The 23,590-nt window shown below is 44.6% G+C and overlaps 1 protein-coding gene and 1 pseudogene across 1 annotated transcript; one reads left to right on the top strand and one right to left on the bottom strand.

Moving 5' to 3' along the window:
* The first annotated feature begins 475 nt into the window (after positions 1-475).
* GKN2 (gastrokine 2) lies at positions 476-7,273 on the top strand. Its single transcript, XM_037130886.2, has 6 exons — positions 476-542; positions 2,627-2,680; positions 3,115-3,252; positions 5,048-5,158; positions 5,775-5,931; positions 7,054-7,273. The coding sequence occupies exons 1-6, from the start codon at positions 531-533 to the stop codon at positions 7,134-7,136; spliced, it is 555 nt and encodes a 184-aa protein (XP_036986781.2). The 5' UTR covers positions 476-530; the 3' UTR covers positions 7,137-7,273.
* A 5,159-nt stretch (positions 7,274-12,432) lies between these two features.
* Positions 12,433-23,343, bottom strand: LOC119038416 (gastrokine-3-like; annotated as a pseudogene).
* Between the last annotated feature and the right edge of the window lie 247 nt (positions 23,344-23,590).

Raw genomic sequence — 23,590 nt, 5'->3', positions numbered from 1 at the left:
GAGAAATAAAGTAAAAGGTTGTTTGTTCTCGAAACAGGCTCCCCTCAACCACTGTCCTTGCCTCCAGTCTCATGTCTATTCCTTAGATGGAGGAATCCAGCAAGCAGGGACAAAAAGACACTGAGTGGGGCCCACCTCAGGTCTGAGGAGAGGACTTTACCATCAGAGGGCAATATTAAGAATATGCCCTTATATGTCTGTGACAAGTTTGTGGAAAACAAACATCTTGCAATGTTTTTAAAGGGTGGAAATTGAACTCTCAAGTGCAACAGAGAGCAGATAAGCAGGGAACGTTTACAGAGTAACCAAGCGGTGAATTTCATTACTGACTAATGGACGTCATTGATATTAAGTTATGTGGTTGGGTCGCAATCCTGATAAAGGAGTTTGCTGGGGTGTGTCAGATATGACACAGGTTTCTCCAAAATGATCAGGTTGGAAAGAGATTTCCACACTTTAAAGCCAATATAAAGGGTAGAAGCTGCTCCAGGCAGCCTTACTTGCTCCAGCACCATTTCCCTTCAGACAAAATGAAAATCCTTGTGAGTATTTGCTTATGTTTCTTTATGCTCTTATGGTGGCTACCTGCAAAGAATGTTCATACCCAATATGTCCTGGATTTCAGGGTTCTTAGACAAACACTGTACATGCTTCTGAGCTTCTGTGATTGAATTAATGATATCTTTGTCAGGAATAGTGTTGCATATTAAGTTGAATATTTATTTGTCTATTGTCTACTTATTGAGGTGTTTACTAAAAAAATTTTTTTGGAAATATCCAGAGAATTTTAATTTGGAAGATATTTAATAATAATTTTTATTATGAGTTTTAGAGGGAAAGTAATTATTTTAGAATAACTGCATTTACTGTCTAAAAGAGAAGTAGTAATTTAAAAATAATAATATCAGTAATATTAAGAATAGTAATAATAGCAGCAATCATTTCCTAAATGTATACTAGGCCTTATGCTAAACATTTCACATGAATAATTTCATCGATTCACTTCAACAACTCTAAGAGCTAAGTAGTACTACCCAATTTTACAGATGAGAAGACTGAGGCATAGAAGAATGTGATTTTCCCAAGCCAGTGAATTTGGAATTTAACCTTGAAATTTACCCAGCATAGGCCCCACTTACAGGAGAAATCATGACAAAGCATCTCTGTCATGACCACTCCTACTCCTCCAGCTGACCGCAGCCCCGATCCCACTCTTTCCCAAAGCTCCTCACCGCAGTGCTCCACGGGCAATTGGACTATGTTCTGATCTATATCAGAACTCCTTCCCCCAGTCTCTATTCCTTATAGAAGCTGAGTGAGAAAGCAGAATGATAAGTACCTCCCCATAAGGTGCTAAAGACTGTAAGTTTAAAGAGTTTCTTCTTCCAGGAGTCTCTTGATTTTCCAAGAGGAGACCTAACCTGAGTCACAAACCTATGACTGTGTAATATTAATCTCAGTGTTGGATGGGTGGTTATTTGGGGCTACTTCCTTAGCTCTCTCTAATAATATCACTAAGGTAGTCAGTCCTCCATCTACCTGTTCACACCCCTGTATTAAATCCACTAACAGAATAGCATGAGGGTGGGAGGGAGTGGTAGTGGGGAAATGGAGACAACTGTATTTGAACAACAATATAAAAAAGTTTAAAAAAAAAAAAAAGAATAGCATGGAAGTGTCAGAGGCTACCGGAGCCACCTAAAGTCAAAGAAGACGTGACCCTATGCAAGTGAGCAGGTGGGATATCTGCACACAGGTCTTTGCTAGACACTGCCCCCAGTCATCAGGAGAGCAGTGTTTTTGGCAATATAAAAAGTGCTATAGAAAAGTCCCACTGACTGTTCTCAAAAATACCTGCCTTCCAGAAGACCCCCTCCAGCTGCAGTTTTCAATAATGGTACAGGTCACTGTGATGTCAGAAGAGACTGTATAAAGCCAGGATAAGAATATTGCACTTCACTTTTACACACGAGTACAGTAAAATGTCAGAACTGCCTCAGTATCAGTTCCATGGCCTGCTGAGGCGCCTAACATTTGTCTGATTAAGGCATGGGTTGTAGGAGAACAAGGAGATTTCCCTTGATGTCAACCTCAAAAGTTAATCATGTCCAAAGCATCTTATTTTCATAGTTTCCCTTAGAAATCCATTCTATTGCCCATAAATCCACTTTTAGTGGATTTACTGTTTTACCACCACCCTCCCCCACTCTTTTTACCAGAAGACACAAATCAACCTCTTGCAGTTCGAAACCAGAATGAATCACACCAGGGTATTCCCACAGTCAAATCAGTCACTTCTCACTGCTCATCTGCCCCAACTTCTTCCTGGCAGGAGAACACACATGATACATAAAAGTTTTTGATGTTGGAAAGGGCTGGGGATTGGGTGACAGAGGTAGAACCTTGTGTCTGGCAAATCATGAACTCAAAAAATACCTGTTAAATGAGTGAATGTGTGTGTACTTTATACTTTGGAAATGGACTGTTGATGGTCCATAACCACACACCAGTGTCTCTGGGTGTGTGTTTTCTGAGATGTTTATGCTTGTTCTGCTCAGTGTTCCCTCATTCCTCTATCTTCAATGATTACATTATAAGGGATGAAAGTGACTGATCTGTTTTTCAGGTGTTATTTCTGGTGGTGCTAGCCACCTTTGGAACACAATCTTATGGATTTGAGGTGAGTTGATTCATTATGAACTTTATAGCTTGGAGATGTTGGGAAAGGAAAAGGAAGAAACAAGATAATTGAAGGACAGTAGAAAGTCCATATTATTTGGGATAGAATCCGAGAAATAACAAATAATGGAAACAACAAGATCGATTATTTCTTTCCAACTATAATACCTTAAAAAATGTAAACAGTTGCTTTAAAATATGGCCAATCTCATTTCTCCTGTGATGTCATTGCTTCTCCTATATAATATATAGTCAGCTATGAGGAAGAGTTTTACATTCTTATTTTAACATGTGTTTTTGGTCTGGGAACTCAGAAGAGATGTTTTAGGCTTTAATTTCTTGTTCGTAGAAGGTGGAAGGCTTTATTTTGCTGGGACGGATCCTTTCAAATGCATGGGATTTGTGGAAAAACCATTGTCTTTGTTGTCAATCTAGGTATATAACATCATCAGCCCAAACAACAATGGTGGGAATATTCAAGAGACAGTGACAATTGACAGTGAAAAAAATGTCGCCATCGTTAACATCCATGCAGGACGGTGCTCCTCTACCACGGTTTTTGACTATAAACATGTAAGCAACAAGGGAATTTTTGTATTCTTCAAGACTGGGTTTCTGAAGGGCAGAGGGGCAGACATTTTGGACACATTTGATTTAAAAATGTGTCCTGCAATTCCATCAGAATGTCCTTACTTCTGCTTTTCCTTTTAAATAATCAACCTATTGATTAACAAACAAGCAAAAATCATTTCTAAGAAAAAAACATGACAGGAACACATGTTTACTTGACCTTTTCAGGTGGAAATTGGAAGTGTGATGCTATTGTCTCACTACAGCCTCAGAAAGAATGAGCAAAGCCCAAAGCAATGCCTGGAACACAGATTCTCAAAAATATTTGTCAGATAAGTAAAAATGAATTAGGGCTTCTAAAACAAAATATTATACAAAAAAGACCAATTATGAGAAAGTTCCAAATTGCCAGAAATCCAGAACAACTATACACATTTAAGTAGGTACATAGGCTACACAATAAATCATGCTTCTTCTGTAAGAAGGCGAGTATGTTAATTAAAAACACCAAACTATTTCCAAGTTTTAGTTGCTGTTATTAACAGTCTCAGAAACCTACTCAGAAAACTTATTCTGTCCTTTATCCATGTCTTCCTCTGTTTGTTTTCTGTTTATTCCACTAACATTATGAGTTTGCTTTTAGCTGTGCCCAGTGGATATGGGAGGGTTATCATTCACTTCCCTGGGCATCTGAATATGCTTTCCTCCTTTTCTTGTGGAAATGTCCTCACGTGCTTCCTCCCCACTGGTATAGGGAGTTCCACATTTGAGAGTGTGGGGTCTTTGAGAAAATACAGTTTAATAGGAAATTGTACTGAAATTGTTTCTAGGCAGTTGCCAAAGAAATCCTAAAAGTATCTTAAAAAATGGAGTGGTGAGGATTTGGTTTAAGCCTCTTCCACTATCGTCACACTTGGCCTGTCTATTTTTGAATTTTAGGAACTGGCAATTTGTGAGAAGTGAAAAAATAGGAAGTAGAAGGGTTTATGTCTTACAGAGTGTATCATTATTTGAAACTCTGAAGAGTTCCGCCCTAGCTGAGGATTAGATGGCCTCAGGTTCCTTCTGACTCCATGGTACTCATCCCAAACTGCTCTTCCAATTCCAACTTTTCCAACCCATCTCTAACCAGACAGCTTATTTCAGAGGTAGAGAAAAGGTGGCAGAGGAGGGAAGAACATATGAAGCATGTATGTGTGGGGGGTGAAGGTAGGTGCAGGTATGATAAGGACAGTTTCCAAAGCAACAGTATCCAGTGGAACTTTCTGTGGTGATGGAAATGTTCAACATCTGCATTTTTCCAATAGGGAAGCAGCTAGCCACTTGTGGCTATTGAGTCCTTAAAAAATGTGACAGAGAAAGTACATTTTAAATTATATTGATTTTGATTTTAAATTTAAAGAGCTATATGTGACTAATAACTAATATATTGGGAAGCATAGTTCTAAAGAATACTGTATGTTCTCCAAATCCAGGAAGAGGCTGGACAAAATAAATAGAAAGAGCCAGAGAGCTCTGCTTCTCAGTCCTTCAGATCACAAACTACAGACCCTTGCAAGACATGAAAAGTGGGGCACAAATCTTGGGTTCTCACAATTTCAGAGACAGAGATGACAAGCAAAAAAGTGAAAATACTATGTCAAAGAAGTCAAGTGGACAGGACTGACTGCAGATTGAAGAGGAGTCACATGTACTCACTGTGCATGCTCAAGGCTTTCTCATGGTTCATATGTCACTCTCACCAAGTTCAGAACCCAGGGAGTTGGGAGGGGCAATAACTGTGCTCTTGCTGTCTCAGGACTACATCGCATCCAGGATGTTCTCCCGAAGGGCGTGCTACATCCTGAAGATGGACCACAAATCTATCCCTGCCCTGGACCAACTCAGACGATACATCTATGAGATGCAGGTAGATACTTCCCATTCTTGAGCCAGGGATTATGGGTGACTATGGAAAAATGAAGAGGATAAAGGGATCATACTATACCTTACTACTCTCCACTTACTAGTATTTTCACATTTATTGTTTTTGTTGCTGGAGTACATCTCTTAGCTTGATTTCTACCATACAACCTCAAATACAAGAACTTTTCATAAATTTCAGTGTTTCTGTGGAAAGGGCTACCCAACTTCTTTCCTCAGAGCAAGGCTCTAAGAAATAGCAGACGGCAAAAAAAGAAGTGGAGTTATAATATCCAATGATGCAAGGTGCAAAGAAACAATATAGTACAACCAAAATAAACAAATGCTGCATGAAGCTAGAAATCTGGGGTGTGTTTCTCCCTCCATAGCTTTCCATTTGTGCCACCTTGGGCACAGCAATCACTCTCTTCAGTTTCACTGTTACCACCAGCAAAATAATGTTAGTAATAGCAAGGCTTCTCTGAAGACCAAGTGGTCAGAAAGAGGTGATACCTAGAGACCCCTGACCTTCTATTTAATAATCTGAAAAAGTCGCCATTTAGAATGAGGTACACCAGATTATGTCAATTTATCTCTACCTAATCTCTATTATACTGATCTAGACTCTGAACACCATGTTATCCAACAAATATACCTGGGTCAAGTACAACCCACTGCAGTCTCTGATCACAGATTTGAAATGGCTTGTGTTTGGGTCACCCATCGAGCAGCTCTGCAGAAATGTCCCCTTGTATAAGGGAGAAGTGATTGAAAAGACACGTGAGTATTAATTAATCATTCCTTCATTACATATTTTCTGAAAGCTCTAATGTGCCTGACACTCTTCCAGGTGTTATGTGAAACACAAATAAATTTAAAAAACATGACTCAGTTTCACTTAATTTAGGAATTAAATCCCAACCATGTATGGACATTGTGCTAAATGTTAGGAGAGATACAGAAGTGGAGAAAGCCCAGCCCACAAGGAACACATAGTCTGGTGGAAAAGCTGACCTGTTAACACAGAGGATGGAATAAAAGTAGATTCCTGGGTGTGAAGGAAAGGCTATTGGATTCTCTAATGTACTGTACATGGTGTGCACAGTGACTGCAGTTAATAACATGATATTGTATGCTTGCCAGTTGCTGAGAAGAATCATAAGCATTCTCACCACACATGAAAGCAGAGTTACCTGTGTTAACTATGTGACGTGATGGCTGTGTCGTCTTGATCTTGTGATCTTTCTACCTTGTGTATGAATATCAAATCATCATGGTGTGTACTTAAAATATATACAGATATATTTGTCAATTATCTCTCAGAAAAGTAATATTCTCAGAATTCTGGATCAAGTTGGTCCAAGAAAAAGCAGGCAAAGGGCCCTGGCAGGGAATAAAAGCCCTGAGTTGTTCAGGTAACACATGTCACTGCAGTCACTACTGGTATTTTTACACAAAGTCTCTAAATACAGAAGAAAGGCCAGAGGGAAAGAAAGGCTGGGCCACAGATGCTGAATACAACAACAGCAACAAAAATTCCCCAGAGTAGTGGAAGGTGGATAAAGTAAAAAATTAGCTTCAATATATTTGCACTTCTCAGAAAAACTTCTAGTTAAGACATTTTTCTTTTTGTAAGGTCGTTAGTATTTATGAGTAAAGACACATAGGTGTGGCATTAATGCATAACATCAATTGAATTGAGCCAGACATCACTTCTTGGAGTTGTTACTCTATTTAAGTTAGTATATTATTTTCCTTTGCTACACAAGTATAGCTAAAATCTTGGGTGACATGAAATTACATGTACAGCCTCTAGTCAAGACATTGACAAGAGGCATTAGTTTGCTGCATTCTAATAATGTATTTCTTAATGCTCTTTCTTCAAAAATGTCCCCTTTTCAGATGACATTGGTGCTCAAGGCTGTGCAAAGGCTGGGATTCTGGGCATCTTTGGGATTTCCATCTGTGCGGATATTCGTGTTTAAGCATCAGCCCACTGATTGCATCTTTTCAAAGAAACACGTCCTTTGGTTTCTACTCAGCAGCCAAATTAAATTCTTTCCCAATGTCCCAACTAATTTTGAGAATCAGTAGTAAAACATAAATACTACATTCACAGATATATGAGTGTTTGCTTTTTTGTAAACAGCAAAGGGGTATCAAGCATTGTTTATGTTAATACGTAGAAGGAAAGAAATTGTTGGGATTTCAAGTGGAGTACCTACAGTGTGAAAATTTCCAGATAATACAGTTGGGTCACATGCAGGCTAGTCTGTGGATAGGAGTCTCCATCTTTGCTGCTGCTCACTGACAAGAGGCCCATTTGTCTGCCAACACACCGGGGCAACCAGGGCGGTGCAGGGGCTTGGCTGCTGAGGTGAAAGAAACTATCCCCTCCAACAAAGCATCCAGTTTTGAGGACCACTTACATGACTTTTAGCTCATCAGAGCAGCAGACTCGACCTTAATAAACACTCTCATGATGTACTTTGTCCCAGAGCGAGGAGAGGAGGTTGTTAGAACACCCATCACCCAGAAAAAGATGAACCTTATTGAAAATCTTAGCAGAAGTGAGAACCTAATTGGAAATTCTAAGCCCATAAATAGAAGGGAAGCAATTTCACTATTTCAGAGAAAATGCATAATATGAGAGAATTTCCTGATTATATAGGTAGTTCTCCTGTTGACTGGTCATCTGGGTGCAAGTTCAGGAAAAAAAAAAGAAGTACTTTAACAAGAACTTCTACCTGTCATTAACTGTTCCTATTCCTAACCGTGTACTGCTTTATAACTGTTACTGAATACAGTTCAGGCACAGGATGGGTTCACCAGAGGAAGGGGTCCAAGGCAAAACTGCCATAGTCAAGAAAGTGATTTTCTTGTTGGGGAAGGGAGACATTTGCTTAAAAACATTTATAATAATAGTAAAACAGAGTATAATAAACTGCCAAATGAATGGTAGCACGTATTAGCTGGGAACTGCGTATTTGCTAGTGATGAAACCCTAGTCTAACAGGGGTAGAATTTATTGTCTTAGCTTACCATAGACGGAGGAATATTCTTATCTTGGGTGGCTGGAACTAGGTATTTTAAGGTGGCCAGACTCTTTTTCCCTCTGTCTCAACTTTTCTTTCTCCTTGTCAGCCTCAGCATCTTACACTGGCTTTCTCCATGAGGGCAGAATCCAATACCACTGTCAGCACTGAGGTCCCCATTACTCCATGGTCATCCTTGGGAAGAAAGAGACTGCTCTTGTTTGAATTTCAAATTTAAAAACTTCTGGGAAAGGACCCTAATCGAATCATTTGGAGGCATAGTCTTATTCCTGTGGCCAGGACTGGTGGCGGTGGGGCTGGAGGTGGGAAGAAGGGGTGTTATGATTGGCACCCCCCTTTTCAATCTACTGCTCAGAGATGTGTTATCCTCATTAATTTTTACAATGATAGTCCCATTGTTAAAATGAAACTTTAAGTTTTACTCTCTCCTTTAAGTCAGTTAACCCTGCTCAGCACCAGTGTCACCCTGAGCAGCAGGCGGAGGAGCAGGTCCGAGTGGTAGTCTCAGGAAACACCACTAGTTGGCCATTGCTGTAGGAGTCTACAGCAGCCCTGAGAGGCTCACGTTCCACTTGCACAGGGTTTGGGGACAGGCCAGAGGGCCCAGTGCTGTGGGGATGTAGGCTCATGGACAGTGACAATTCTGTTCAAGGAGCAGGCCTGGGGGGACAGCCTGGGTGAGGGAGAGGGCTATCGGGGACAGCTTGGGTACAAGTATCACCACAACTGACACAGGCCGATAAAAAGGTTCTGTAGAAAGAATTGCCGAGATACAGGTCAACTGTGGGTTTAATTTTCCACCCTAGGCAGACAGCAGTTCATTCCAGGCAGGATAAAGGGCTGAGCTCCTGATCTTTGAGAAATGTAGGACAGAGGTTTGCAGGGAGCTAGAGAACAGACAATGAGCTGGAGTACTGCCCTGGGCTGTGATTCAGCTGGGGACACCCACAGACCTGGGGCTCAGGGCCAGCGAGCTCTTCCCTGAGGCTGTGCAGAGCAGCAGGAGAGGTGGGGACAGTTAGGAGCACTAACAGCTGGGGTGGAAGGGACTAGGGAAGGGATCATGATTTTCCTCCCAAAGGGAAGCCTGACAGTGGAAAGTTATTCTCTGAGCTAGGAGACCAGGGAACTTGACCTCTGTGTTGGATATCCTCTCTCTGAGAAGGACCTCCTGAGCTAGAGTGGAAGTTTTGCAGGAATCTCAGCCGTTTCTTGGAGGTGAGGTTTTGTGTGGTTCCCTGCTGGGATTTAGATATGACAAAGGCCTTCTGGTGATCCCTCAGAGTATGTGTTTGCAGGAAGATAAGGGCAAAGCTCAGGAAATCTGATGCACTGTCTTAACCCAGCACCAAATCCTGGCTGGGAAGAGCACCGCCCAGGTCAGGTCCCAGTGGGCTCACGATTGAGGCCTCAGGGTGGGGATGGGGACTGTGAATAGAAACAGCAGAAGGTACAAAAGACAAAAGCCTTTGTGTCACCACAGTTTCTCTAAGAAAACAGGGCATGCGTGGCCACAGTGTGAATGATTGACACCAAAGCGTGGGAGTGACACACTCCCCATTTCTGCACTGAGTCCAGACATCTGTGCTCCTATGAGCCCTGGAAGCTCCGCAGTCAGTGGCCATGATGGCGGCGTCTGAGGGGAAGCTGGTGGTGGTGAAGACAGCTCAGCTGTGGGCGCCCAGTCCCCTTCTTCCCATTGGAAGAGGCAGCGCTGGCTGTTTTGGCAGGGGTTCAATGACAGCAGCTGCCCAGAAGAGGAAAAAAGAAGAGAGAAAAGGTCCTTTTTGGAATATCGAAGGTCAAATTCTTAGCCACCTCTTAGGCACTCTGGGGGAAACTTAAAAATTAGTCCAATGGGCTTAGCAAGAGGTTGGGCTCTTCAATCACAGGTGAAGGGCATCGTCTGTTATTAATATTAGGGTGACCATATTGTAAACAGAAGGCTGGTAGCCCTGAGAGACCTGGGCTATGTTTGGGTCAAGATTATGGCACTGAACTGATATTCAAATATGTAAATCTTACTGAATGCTGGATTAGACATTAACAATGGTCATCAGTGGGTAGTTCTATAGACCCAGTGTTTGCATCTCCCTTCCAAGTCCCTAGAAAGTTCCCTGTAACTTCCACCATGAGCAGGGACACAGCGAGAAGGTGGCCATCTATGAACCAGACAGAGAGCTCTCACCAGACACAGAACCTGCTGGTACCTTCATCCGGACTTTCTAGCCTCCAGAACTATGAGAAATAAGTGTTTGTTGTTTATAAGCCAACCAATCCACGGAATTTTTGAAATTTGCCCTCCTAATTCTGACTCCTAAAAGACCTAAGTCCCAGTATATGCACAGAAGACTTTTTAAAAGATTTTATTTACTTTTAGAGAGAGGGGAAGGGAGGGAGAAAGAGAGGGAGAGAAACATCAGTGTGTAGTTGCCTCTTGCGTGCCCCCTACTAGAAACCTGGCCTGCAATCCAGGCATGTGCTCTGACTGGGAATTAAACTGGTAACCCTTTGGTTTAGAGGCTGCATTCAGTTCACTGAGCTACACTTGCCAGGGTAGAAGATTCTTTATAAAATAACAACTGAACTTGTAACCTGAAGGAACAAAATCTGCCTATAAGGTCTAGAAGACTGCCAGGACAGAGCTATTATAGCCCAGTTAATGAGAGCCAAGAGTGATGCTGCACAGCACAGCAGGCCTTGAACCCTCAGTTTCTGAGAGAGGTCCAGTCTAGCTAGCTGGGTCTCTGCCAGGATGGTACCATATGGAGACAGACGTGATGGGTACATTCAGGGTTTCTCCCTGAAACCTTCCAGAGGTAACAGGTATGTACAATAGTCAGGAGGGGCCTGAAGGTGTCGGGAATTTGGGGAGGAGCTTAAGCTCAGATGTCTGGGGAGGGGATGGGGGAATTGGCATAAGAGCAATCAGTAGGCCAGTCCTCACACCATCACAGAGGGCTCGGGAGCAGGGGCCTGGGGAACTGTAACAGGGACTCAGGCACATGGGATAAGACAGGGACAGGTTTCTGGAGCTGGAATGAAGGTAGAGGCTGGCCATCAGGATCAAGGTATATATAGGTTCGGGTGAACAGACAGCTATGGTGACTTAACTCTGGGTACTCACAGGACCAGGCCTTTAGGCTAGACACTGCTCTGTGGTCCTCTCAGGGACTCGGGTGGACTAAGGCTTGGCCTGTCCTATATCCCCACTTTCCTTAACCTCCACAAGCCACATGGGACCAAATCCGTGGGTTCCAAGCCTCTGGCCTACCCAACCATACACTAGCTGAGCCCAGAGGTTTATCTTGGGCCTTCCCCTGCAATTGCCTTTCCATTAATGGCTGTAGGTAGCCACAGCACATCATGACTTCACAGAGCTGGTGCTCAGCTCCACCTCCTGTGGACTGGTGCTGAGATGGCCCATAATTCTCCCACTCCACGCAAACGCACTCAACAGCACTCCCTGCTCCCAACCCCATCCCAGTTCCACCCAATTTAAAGTGCTCCGAACTCCAACATAACCTCTGTGGACATCTACATCTGTATCTCCATTCCTTCCTCTGTTTATTCCCATTTCTAAGGGAAGGGGAGCCAGGATGTTCTGTGTGGTGTGGGTAGAGCTGTCTCTGTCCCTCCCAGCTACAGTAGTGGCCAGTTAAAGAACCAATGCTAAGACACCGGGATTCCTTATTTATTTAAAACAGAGAAATGCCTATAAATTACCACTGGGGGGGTGGTAGATCAATTCTAAAGGGAGGTCTGAGAGAGCGTTAAATCTCTCTCGGATTTGCTCTCTCTGAAAGCTGGGTCATGGTGAATAGGCTTTCATGGAATCTCAGCATTGATTTGCAGGAGACAGAGATGTGGCCTCATACCTGACAGTTTGTCTATGCTGTGACTAGTGTCTTTTTGTTATTTATTGTCAAAATTCTCAAGAAAATTTTTAAAGGACACCCCAGAGAGAGGCTTTTAGAAATGAGACAGTAAAGGAGAAGCACCCCCTCCTTCCCACGGTGCAGGTGTGCATTTTGTGGACGGCACATGGATGGGAACGCCAGCAACTCAGTCACTTGGGGGAGGACAGTGAGGGCAGCGAGGGCTAGACTATCATCTGCTAGAGCAGTGAGGCAAGAAAGTTCATTGTTCTAACCCAGAAGGAGAAATCGTACCCAATTTTCCAGATTACAAAGCTGGATCTTGGGACCAAAGGAAGAAGGTGGAAATGAAGAGTTTTTTATTGGCAGAGGGGGAGCACTGAGGCCCTACATGCTGGTTTGAGGCCAGTCACCCCACTAGGCTGGTCCATTCTTTATGTGGCTGACTTGGAAGTTCAGAGCCCAGGAATCTCGCTGCAGATGGAGAAGCCCCATAAAGGACAGAAGCTGGACTTCAAAACTCGAATCAGGGTCAATTGCCAGTGCAGTACCTTTAAGAAGAAAAAGAAGCATTTCACAAAATAATTACTTAATCACTTTATGACCCCAAAGTAGAGTGGATATACTAGGTCTGTCCAGAAAAAGTCCAGCCATTGTTAATATAACAAGAATAGTTTGTGAGACATCAATGTAACCTGGCAGCCAAGGAGAGTGGACTGGAAAGCACATGTGTGAACAATGACGACTTTACTGTACTAGTCAAGGGGGTCAGTAGACACCATTGAGTGAGCGTGTGTACTGTGTGGCTGTCGCATTCAAAATGACTGAGCAAGTAGAGCAATGGATCTGCATCAGATTTTGCATTAAGCTCGAACATTCCTTTGCGGAAACTATTTGGATGATTAAGAAGACCACAGCTATGGGCAACTGGGGATTGGCAGCTTCATCAGATAAGTGCCCACTCATGCATCATGTCCTATGCAGAGGTTTTTGTCCAAACATCAAATCACCCAGGTGACTCAGCCCCCTATAGCCCAGATTTGGCACCCTGGAACCTGCCTTTTCCCAAAACTAAAATTACCTTTGAGAGGGAAGAGATTTCAGACCTTCAGTGAGATTTAGGAAAATACGATGGGACAGGTGATGGTGGTTGGGAGAACTATGTGAGGCCCCAAGGTGCCTACTTCAAAGGGGACTGAGGCATCAATGTCCTACGTATAGTTTTTCTTGTATTTTGTACCTTCTTCAATAAATGTCTCTATTTTTCGCAGTACGTGGCTGGACACTTTCTAGACAGGCCTCATATTACAACTTGCAGCTACATCAGGTGTGGTGCTCAGAAGAGCTCTGCTAGCAAGAGACCGTGGGATTAAAGGGAGGTCTCCCCTGTGCTGCAACAGCTGGCCCCACATCCCTCTTTCTACTTCTTTTACTGACCTTCAATCATCCTTCTTAACCCCCAGCCCCTCAAGTTCTCCTCCTTTTCCTGCTGGGTCCCCCTGTTAAGAAGTCTTGTTCATGGGGTTAATTTATCCTAAGATGTAAGTGACTGGCAATAGCCTAATGGGAAGAGATTACTAACTATATCCAGAAAAGCAGGTCGTTTGGAAATCTTATCTGGTAGCTTTCCAAGCTGGCCACCACTGATCCCCACCATATCCCTTGCAGGGGTGTCCCTTGCTGAGTGCTGAGATGTCCCTTCCCCAGTGCAGTCTATAACTATTAAGGGCCTGCTTTCCAGCCTCTGGGAAGCCTGAGAAAAGCAATGGACCTGTAATAGTGGGACACCAGGCACTGTGCTGCTTGGGCAGGAGGTGAGGAAGCTTTGGGTCTGGTGACAGTATCCACCAGCTGTCAAATGACACGTTTGACATGGCTGTCCTCAGCTGTCAGGTAAAGCTAGGTTACCTCTGCTCCCTGTTCTCAGTGACCCCCAATGCTAGGAGACCACCTCTGCCACAAGGGGAAATATATCCCAGGCCACATTATTTTTATACCCAGTAGCAAAAACAAAAAGGAATAGGCCCCAAAATTGTCATTAGAATTTGCCATGACCCAAAAATTGTATTGCACCTTTGGTCTTGGGTTTCTACTTATTAACACGCCTTCTTTTTGCTGCTGGGCAAACTAGGTAGGGACCTCTCGTCACATGTCCTTGATGGCTATACTGTACTGTGCTAAGTTCTTGATCCAGCTGGGTAAGGAGGACAGTGTAGGTGAGGCCGCGAGCAGGCGGGTAATGCTTCAAAGCCTGGAAGAGGTGGCATTTGGAAGTGGTGAGACAGCATATAGAAGTGGTGCAGCAAGGAAGAAGGGACAAGAAACGTATCTTAGCACACGAGTAAACGCGTGCTAAAGCGTGATTCATTTTACACAAATAGCTGTAAACCCAAACTTGCCCTTTTGTCTCTAGTTGCAATATTCTCTCTGGCCACAAGGTGACAGCATTACTCCAGAAAAATCTGCGAGGGAGCCTGTGTGTGTGTGTGTGTGTGTGTGTGTGTGTGTGTGTGTGTGTGTGTGTGTGTGTGTGAGAGAGAGAGAGAGAGAGAGAGAGACTGGGTTTGTGCTCCTTTAACACTTATTTTTCAACTTGCCAATCGCCAATAATTTTCTCATCTGTGATGATAATCTAGAATAGTTTTAAAATGATTTGTTGCTTGTTATAAATCAGATGAATGAAATACTTTTGACCACTCTCTTTATGTGACCCAAAGTGCATTTCCCCCCAAATTCAGTGCCTCTTCTGCCACGGACATTAAAGTTGCTCCGCTGATCTGGGTGGGCTACTAAAGAAAGTCACAACATGTTTCAATGACTTGGCAAGAGCTTCATGCTGATTTTAAATTTATTTCACTACCCTTGTCATTTAAGAGGCTGAAGGAAAGAGTTTCAGCATACCTGGGCTTATTTTCATCTAAAGACGATGTGTATGTGTGTGGTTGGGGGAGGGGCATGCAGGGGCGGAGCGAAGGCAGGGGAATGTGAACGCTCCATTAGTTCACACTAATAGCTGTAGTCAACAATTCATATTTACTAATATATAGCTCACACCCTTTTGGAATATATAAAATTATGTCATCACATGGAATTGTTATTCACCTAATTATCATTTGACTTAAATGGGCCATGGACAGGACTTGGGGTCCTTTGCATGATGGTAGGATTTCATGGGCATTAAGCACAAGTAGGAAGTAGGGTCCCCCTGTGTGTGCACAATTGTGTCCCCCTCACAATTGTCCTAGCAGGTCAGGATGTGGAGTCGGAAAACAGCAGACTAGGAGGGGACCACAGTAAGCTGGTCTCACTTACCTGGTGGTCCAGGGCCTTCTTAATGTCATCCAAAGATAGAAAGGCAGCTTGGTCCATCTTGGCCAAGACACAAACCATCTTGCTATACAGCTTAGCCACGAAGAGGGCCTTAAAGCAGTGCAGCAGAACCATGTCATTCATTCATTTGGTGTCAGTGGCTCCTACTCGACATCAATGCTGGCACATAGCTGTCTTTAAACTGTGACATAGAGCACCCCAGGAGAGTGCCCTGGCATCAGAGCAAGCAGCAGCAGGACTGGCAATGCACAGAGATCCTCCTGCTTCCAAGGGCCCATGGCACAGTAGCTGCCGACAGCTAGGGAAGAAATCCCTAACGGGCACTCTACCCACCACTCATGGACTGGTGGCACTGGAGCCAGGCCCGGCTGCAAAGCTGACCTTGGAGTCCTATTCTAGCCTTTAGCAGCTGTCATGGTCCTCAGCTGCCTTCATGACCCTCAACCGCCCCATCTGTAAAGAAGAAACCACAGACCTCCCCCACCCCCCACACAGGGTTGTCATGATGATGAGAGGATAAGCTTAGACACTTCTGCTTGTGAACAAATCCTGCCAGTTACAGAATGTTCTCTGAGAACTCAAAAAACTTACATGTACAACTCATGGACATGAACTAAGGGTGGGTGGAATGAATTAATGGTGTCTGGCATATGGAACATTGCATAGGGTATTGTGGGGATGGGGGAGCAGGAGGTTGCCAGTCAATTTTTGCTTACGTTGTAAATGCACTTGAGCTGAGTGACCCTCAAGTGGGGAAAGGCTCACAGTCACACTTCCATAGCCTAGCTCATTCTGTTACCGAACAAGAGGTCCGAGGGAGGGGCAACACAATATTTGGCCCACCTAGGGATGCCCAAAACTGCTATACAACAGGGGCCCCTCCCAAAAACAAAATACTAATATCTACTGGACTCTTCTGTCCACTGCCAATTGGAAAGACATCTCTCAATGCCAGAGATTTGTGAAAAGGAAACAAAATGTTTATTTAATGCTATTCAGGCCTAATGCCTCCATTAAAATATCAAAGTCCTTTAGGTTGTACACCTACACCCACACAGCGCTCCCTTCTCCCACTGTCCCAACTCCGGGTACCATAAATCATGAAAAGAGCACACGTCTGTGTTTCAGGCCGCTGGCACCGTCAGCTGTGTCACTGTGCAGGATCTCGAGTTAATCCAAAGTACTGTGGTACCCTCTCATGGTCCACTGACAAGAGTCCTTTGTACCCAGTCCCAGTCAAAGTCTCTTGCTTTTCAGGCCCCGCAGCCAAAGGGGGCACCCCAAAGCCGCGTGGGCCTCTTCTACCAAAGCTGCAGGGGTTTGCACGCCACCAAAAGCACGTGTCTTTTTTCTTCATCTGGCTGCAGGGATCTCCATTCTGGCAAAGCTGCGTGGTTTTTCCCTTTCACCTGGGAAAGAGGGGGTCCGCACTCTGCCAAAACCACGTGGCTCCCTTTTTCACCTCACCAAGAGGGGGTCCTCACTCTGCTGAAACCGCGTGGCTCCCCCTCCCTCTGGTCAAACCGGGATCCTTCATGTCTCAAAGCCAGTCTTTTTCAAGCTCTCACTCCGGAGCGCAGCCCCTCGTTCCCTCCTGAGTCCAAGCCCTTCTCCCTGGCTCCAAACTTGGCCACTGCTATTTAACATATCTATGAAACCAGTTAAAGGTTATAGATATGTTAAATAATCATTCCAGAGGTTAGCTGCAAAACTGTTGCTATGCAAAATAGCTCTCAATGGCCTTGGCTCTATTCATCCCTTCCCCCTGGGGGCGGGGGAGTGAGGACATCCTATATGTCTCTCCAATATTCCTAATACACTTTGAATTCTGGACACCATTCCAAATCTTTTTTTGGGGGGCCGCCCCCCTTGGCTGCACCCTGTATCAATTCCTTCCCTGCTTGTTGCAGACGGCTCTGCCTGGTTCTAGGAATTGTATCTCTACCCCTTGTAGCTAAGGGCAAGGGATGACCTCTGGAATGCGAGCCAAAGGAGACAAAGCTTGTCTCTGGTAGCAAACACTGCCTCAGTTTCTTCTCCCTGCCCCCAAAGCTTGGTTAGAAGTCAATGATGGGTGAGACCCCTCACAGTGGGGGGCAACCTAAACCAGACTCTGTCACTTGGGAGGCCTTCTTGGAAGGACTCAGGGGGCTGCAACAAAGAGCAAGGGACTCTAACAACCCCCCACCCCCCGCACCCCCCCATCCCGGCTTTGACATAGCCCCCCATGTTCTCTGGGAGAAGTGCTTCCTGGCTCTAATCCTCTTAAACCTGAATACCTGCTGGGGAGAGGTGCAGCTAGAGCGTGTCCTGGGGAAAAATCTGGCATCACAAAGACTTCCTGATAAACCTGTGGAATCTGCTCTGCTAAGAGTGTTTTCATTCATATGTTAAGGATTCAAGCAGGAAGAGTCTGTTCCTGACAGACTCTGACTCATAGTAAGCCCTCAGATTTCTTTGAAATGTTATCTACTGTTTGATCCTTGCCGCCCTGTATTCCTGTGTATTACAACCCAATTAAAGGCCCCGGAAGTGGGGGGTTGAGGCCTTTTTCCCCTGAGAAACTGGCCACTGCCCACAGCCTTTTTCCTCTGGGAAAATGGCCACTTCTCCTTCCTAAGCAGATCACATATCTCTGTCATGATTACTCTCCATCCGTGGCACACGGGGGGGGGGGGGGGGGGTTGCGAGGAAAGTCGCCCCTACACCTGCTAATTCTCTTTCATTTACTCTCTGATGTCCTCCAGGGCATAGGAGACCATGGGGGGGTGGCAGTGCCAGGTAGATTAAAGGGAAAACTGGGAAAATTATAATAGCATAATCAATTAAAAATACTTAAAAAACAATGTTCTCTGAATATCCATACAGATTGGGGTCTTTGGGCCATACCCTCTAGACTCAGATTCTAGATCTGTGTCTGCCACCAACTGTCCCTCCACTTGGCCCTGAGACTGTCATTTAGCCTCCTTCAGCTTTGGATGGGAGAAGTGGTTCTCCAGCTCTGTCTGACTGAGCTCAAGGGCACCTAACCTGCATCCCCTCCTCTCACCAGTGCAGTTCCGACTTCTTTTGTTCTATAGAATGGAATTCTATGGAATTTCTTATTTGAGAAAAAGTTTCTATGGATTAAAACAGAGTTGGAAATCACTAAACTGCATGCTACATAGAAAGATTCAGGAATGTCCCCTTGAGGAAGTCAGGAGCATGTTCGGTGCAGAGTGAGGGAGGATGTGTTTGAGGAAGAAAGCTCGATAGTAGATGCAAGTGGGAGCAGACGCAAAGCCTGAATTTGAGGTGTCTGTCCCGAGATACCCATTGTGGAGGCAGATGGAGGGGCTTCTAATCATCAGTGGCTGGATGTCAGAGGGTCTTCTGGGTCAAAGTGGGCTCCTATTTCATTTAATCCTAGAGTTCTTTCAGATGCTCTCTTGCAGATGAGAAAGCAAAGGCAAGGTTGAGTGATGCTGTTACCGAACAAGAGGTCCAAGGGGCCCCTCTCAAGAACAGAATACTAATATCTGGGCTCTTCTGTCCGCTGCCAGTTGGAAAGACATCTCTCAATGCCAGAGATTTGTGAAAAGGAAACAAAATGTTTATTTAATGCTATTCAGGCCTAACACCTCCATTAAAATATCAAAGTTCTTTAGGGTATACACCTACACCCATACAGCGCTCCCTTCTCCCACTGTCCCAACTCTGGGTACCGTAAATCAGGAAAAGAGCACACGTCTGTGTTTCAGGCCGCTGGCACGGTCAGCTGTGTCACTGTGCAGGATCTCGAGTTAATCCAAAGTACTGTGGTACCCTCTCATGGTCCACTGACAAGAGTTCTTTGTACCCAGTTCCAGTCAAAGTCTCTCCTGCTTTCCAGGCTACGCGGCCAAAGGAGCACCCTAAAGCTGTGTGGGCCTCTTCTACCAAAGCTGCAGGGTTTCTCACTCCACCAAAAGCATGTGGCTTTCTTCTTCACCTGGCTGCAGGGATCTCTATTCCGGCAAAGCTGCGTGGTTTTCCCTTTCACCTGGGAAAGAGGGAGTCCGCACTCTGCGAAAACCACATAGCTCTCCCCTACGTGACTGCAGGGGTCCTCACTCTGCTGAAACCGCGTGGCTCTCCCCTACATGACTGCAGGGGTCCTCACTCTGCCCCACACCGCATGGCTCTCCTCACCTGGGCTGTTATCCCCTCATGGCCAATCTTTTCCAAGCTCTCACACAGGTACTGGCACCTCTCACTCAGGGGTGCAGCCCCTAGTTATATCTTGGGTTCAAGCCACTCCCTTCTCCCTGGCTAAAACTTGGCCACAGCCATTTAACATATCTATGAAACCAGTTAAAGGTTATAGATATGTTAAATGGCCATTCTAGAGGTTAGCTGCAAAACTGTTGCTATGCAAAACAGCTCTCAATGGCCCTGGCTCTATTTGTCTTTTCCCCCGGGGGGAGGGGGCAGTGAGGACATCTTAATATTTCCTGGACACCCTGAACTCTGGACCTCATCCCAAATTCTTTTCTGGGGCCCCTCCCTTGGCTGCACCCTGTATCAATGCCTCTGTGGTTAAAGAGCTTTTCTATCAGAGAACCAAGCCAAGGGCATAGGTGATGGCTCCCCAGTCCTGCATCTTCCTGTTAGGTCTAACTATCTAAAGACACAGGTAGGCAGGTTAAGGCAAGATTTCTAAAAGTGAAAGTAAATCATTCTTCTTTGTAAATAAACTAGTTAAAATTTGAGCTCAAGACAAAAGAACATTTATAATACATACCAGATATACGAAATGGGGTTCTTTTCATCACTCCCTTATTTCAGAGACCTACAGGAGGCATGTGAAGTCAGTGCCTCCCAGGAACACAAATGGATGTGGGATCCCTAACTACAGAAGTTCCTCCTACAGTTGCTGGCTCAAAAAAAGTCATACTGATACAGGGTGCAGCCAAGGGGGGGGGGGCAAAAAAAGATTTGGAATGGTGTCCAGAATTCAAAGTGTATAGGAATATTGGAGAGACATATAAGATGTCCTCACACCTCCCCCCAGGGGGAAGAAACGAATGGAGCAGGGCCATTGAGAGCTGTTTTGCATAGCAACAGTTTTGCAGCTAACCTCTAGAATGGTTATTTAACATATCTATAACCTTTAACTGTTTTCATAGATATTTTAAATAGCTGTGGCCAAGTTTTGAGCCAGGGAAAAAGGAGGGGCTGCACTCCGGAGTGAGTGAGAAGGGCCTGCGTGAGAGCTTGGAAAAGATGGGCTCCAGGACATGAGGGAATAACTGCCCAGGTGAAAGGGAAAACCATGCAGCCTTGCCAAAATGGAGATCCCTGCAGCCAGGTGAAGAAGAAAGCCACATGCTTTTGGTGGAGTGAGAACCCCTGCAGCTTTGGTAGAAGAGGCCCACGCGGCTTTGGGATGCTCTCTTTGGCCGAGTGGCCTGGAAAGTAAGAGAGACTTTGACTGGAACTGGGTACAAAGGACTCTTGCCAGTGGACCATGAGAGGGTACCACAGTACTTTGGATTAATTCGAGATCCTGCACAGTGACACAGCTGACGGTGCCAGCGGTCTGCAACACAGACGTCTGCTCTTTTCCTGATTTACGGTACCCGGAGTTGGGACAGTGGGAGAAGGGAGCGCTGTGTGGGTGTAGGTGTACACCCTAAAGGGCTTTGATATTTTAGTGGAGGCATTAGGCCTGAATAGCATTAAATAAACATTTTGTTTCCTTTTCACAAATCTCTGGCATTGAGAGATGTCTTTCCAATTGGCGGCAGACAGAAGGGCCCAGTAGATTTTAGTATTTTGTTTTTGGGAGGGGCCCCTGTTGTATAGCAGTTTTGGGCATCCCTAGGTGGGCCAAATATTGTATTGCCCCTCCCTTGGACCTCTGGTTCGGTAACAATACGACTGCAGGAAAGCTAGTCCCTTGCCTAGAAATAGGTATTCCCATTAAGAGCCTAAACCTAGGGAAGGGAGATGTAGACTGTGTCCTCTTCTCTCTGGCAAAGCATAAGGCTAACTTTTGGAGCAGACGAGGCTGCCTTTGGCATTGTAATGAATGTGTTCCACAGCTTACATTCTTGTAGTTGAAGATTCCATCCCATTCACTCAAAACATTGTTGTCCTGGATGTTGACCATACCTCGGAAGGCACTGACAGGGATGCTCTGGGTCCCAATAGATCCATCTAAAGGATGGCTGTCACTGGTGTTCTGGAGAAAACCAAGCAACAAGGAGAAGAGTTGAAAGTCCAGTTTCTGCTTTGCCCATATCTTACAGGTTTAAAGGGACACTCACAAGAACTTGAGAAAAGTCACCCTGGATTGCCACTTATGAAATATTCCTGCTAAACGACCACACAGGTTGGATCCCTCCACCCTCACTCACCATCAGGGCCAGAGATGGAGTTAGGAAGATCACAAGAAGGGAAGACACAGTCTGAAATGGAAACAAACATCAGTGCACCCTGGCTTCCTTAGTCTCAGATGAGTCCAGAGTCTGGGACTCCAAGGGCTGCCAGAGGTAGAGCCTTCTTAAAATGACTTCACAGATTCTTGTACCTCGGGAGCCCCACTGTGCATTGGAGGACTCTTTGGTGTGGTTGATATGGAGTGTGCTGGCTACTCAGAAGGCAAAGCTTTATTGTTCACTCAAGAACTTTCTTCCCCCTCTGTATCTACTGTCAAAATCACTGGGCTGAATATTAGGCAATTTACCAACCACTTTACCTACACACAGAGCAGGACCATCTTAAGCCAAATTGTAAAATAAGTGATAATTCAAGTTCTCAGTCTTCCCTTTCTGTACCTTCCTCTCTTCCAACCACTGGGGACCCCTCTCTGCCCCCTCTGGTGCCTGCTATCCTCCAGCTTTCCTTTCCTTTTCTTCCCCACTTTGCCTGAGAATAAAGGACCTGGCACCGCTTATTCACACTTCATTTTGAAATAGATTTTACTCAAATGTTACTCGTTCTTGAGGCATTTTCAGTGAATCATTTTCTCTTGGGGTGGCCTGCCTTGCCTAGGGGTTGAAAGAATTTCAGGCATCAGAGAGTAGTAAGTGAAAGAGAATTAGCAGGGAAGGAATGGGCTAGGCTATGGAAGTGTGACTGTGAGCCTTTCCCCACTTGAGGGTCACTCAGCTCAAGTGCATTTACAACGTAAGCAAAAATTGACTGGCAACCTCCTGCTCCCCCGTCCCCACAATACCCTATGCAATGTTCCACATGCCGGACACCATAAAAGTTAGCTTCATCTTCAAAGGAAAAGAAAAATAACTACCCTACGTACAATAATCATAATGCAATGAGATTAAGCAAGGAGATGCATGAGATGCAGATAACATTTTACTAAACTATTCTGAGAGTTAGGGCCATATATTAAATACATCTGAAACTTTCCTTTCCTGACAATTTTTAAATAAGATAAATCGATGAAGAGAGGACCCTAAAATATGAATATCTACTCAACCCCTAAAGATTTATTTTTTTAATATTTTATTTATTTATTTTTTGAGAGAGGGGAAGGGAAGGAGAAAGAGTGGAAGACAAATATCAATATATGGTTGCCTCTCATGCATCCCCTGCTGGGAACTGGCCTGTAACCCAGGCATGTGCCCTGACTCGGAATCAAACCTCGATACTCTGGTTCGCAGGCCCACGCTCAATCCACTGAGCTATGCCAGCCAAGCAAGATTTATTATTTTTTAAGGAATTAGTTGTTAGTTCTTTGGGGAAGTACCCATCATTCAGGTAGATGTTCCAAAACAGAGGCTTGCCAGCAGAGAGGTTATGTGTCAAATTAATATTTGGAAATTCTGTTTGGGTTTAATTTGAAGAGTCCACAGTGGGGAAAGAATTGCTCCCGGACAAATTTGGCTCTGAAAACATAACCACCTGCACTTGAAACCAGAAAGTATACTTACCAGGTTTTTCATACTGCCTCTCCCTCAGACCCCATGCGACTGCATGCATAATAGAATTTGCTATGTCCCACTGATTTTCTAAGTCTGGTTTATATATTCCTGGATCTTTCAATTATTGCCATAATAAAGGACTCTGGATAGTTAATCAAAATCCAGATACCACTGGGGGTGGAGAGGCAAGTTTATGTAATCAAAGTTATCACTTTTCTGTAACTACTTCTAAATATTTTCCCTTTACTGTGTTATTTCTACTGGTTCC

The sequence above is a fragment of the Artibeus jamaicensis genome, unplaced genomic scaffold (genome assembly GCF_021234435.1).
Source record: "Artibeus jamaicensis isolate MK-2021 breed Jamaican fruit bat unplaced genomic scaffold, CSHL_Jam_final contig_3174, whole genome shotgun sequence".
In the NCBI taxonomy this organism is placed as follows: domain Eukaryota; kingdom Metazoa; phylum Chordata; class Mammalia; order Chiroptera; family Phyllostomidae; genus Artibeus; species Artibeus jamaicensis.
This window is presented reverse-complemented; position numbering and strand designations above follow the sequence as displayed.

Bases quoted from the DNA above. Each gene is read 5' to 3' on its own strand.
- GKN2 (XM_037130886.2), top strand. The intron at 2,681-3,114 runs GTGAGTTGATTC...TTGTCAATCTAG, and splicing joins CACAATCTTATGGATTTGAG to GTATATAACATCATCAGCCC. The intron at 5,932-7,053 runs GTGAGTATTAAT...TCCCCTTTTCAG, and splicing joins AGAAGTGATTGAAAAGACAC to ATGACATTGGTGCTCAAGGC.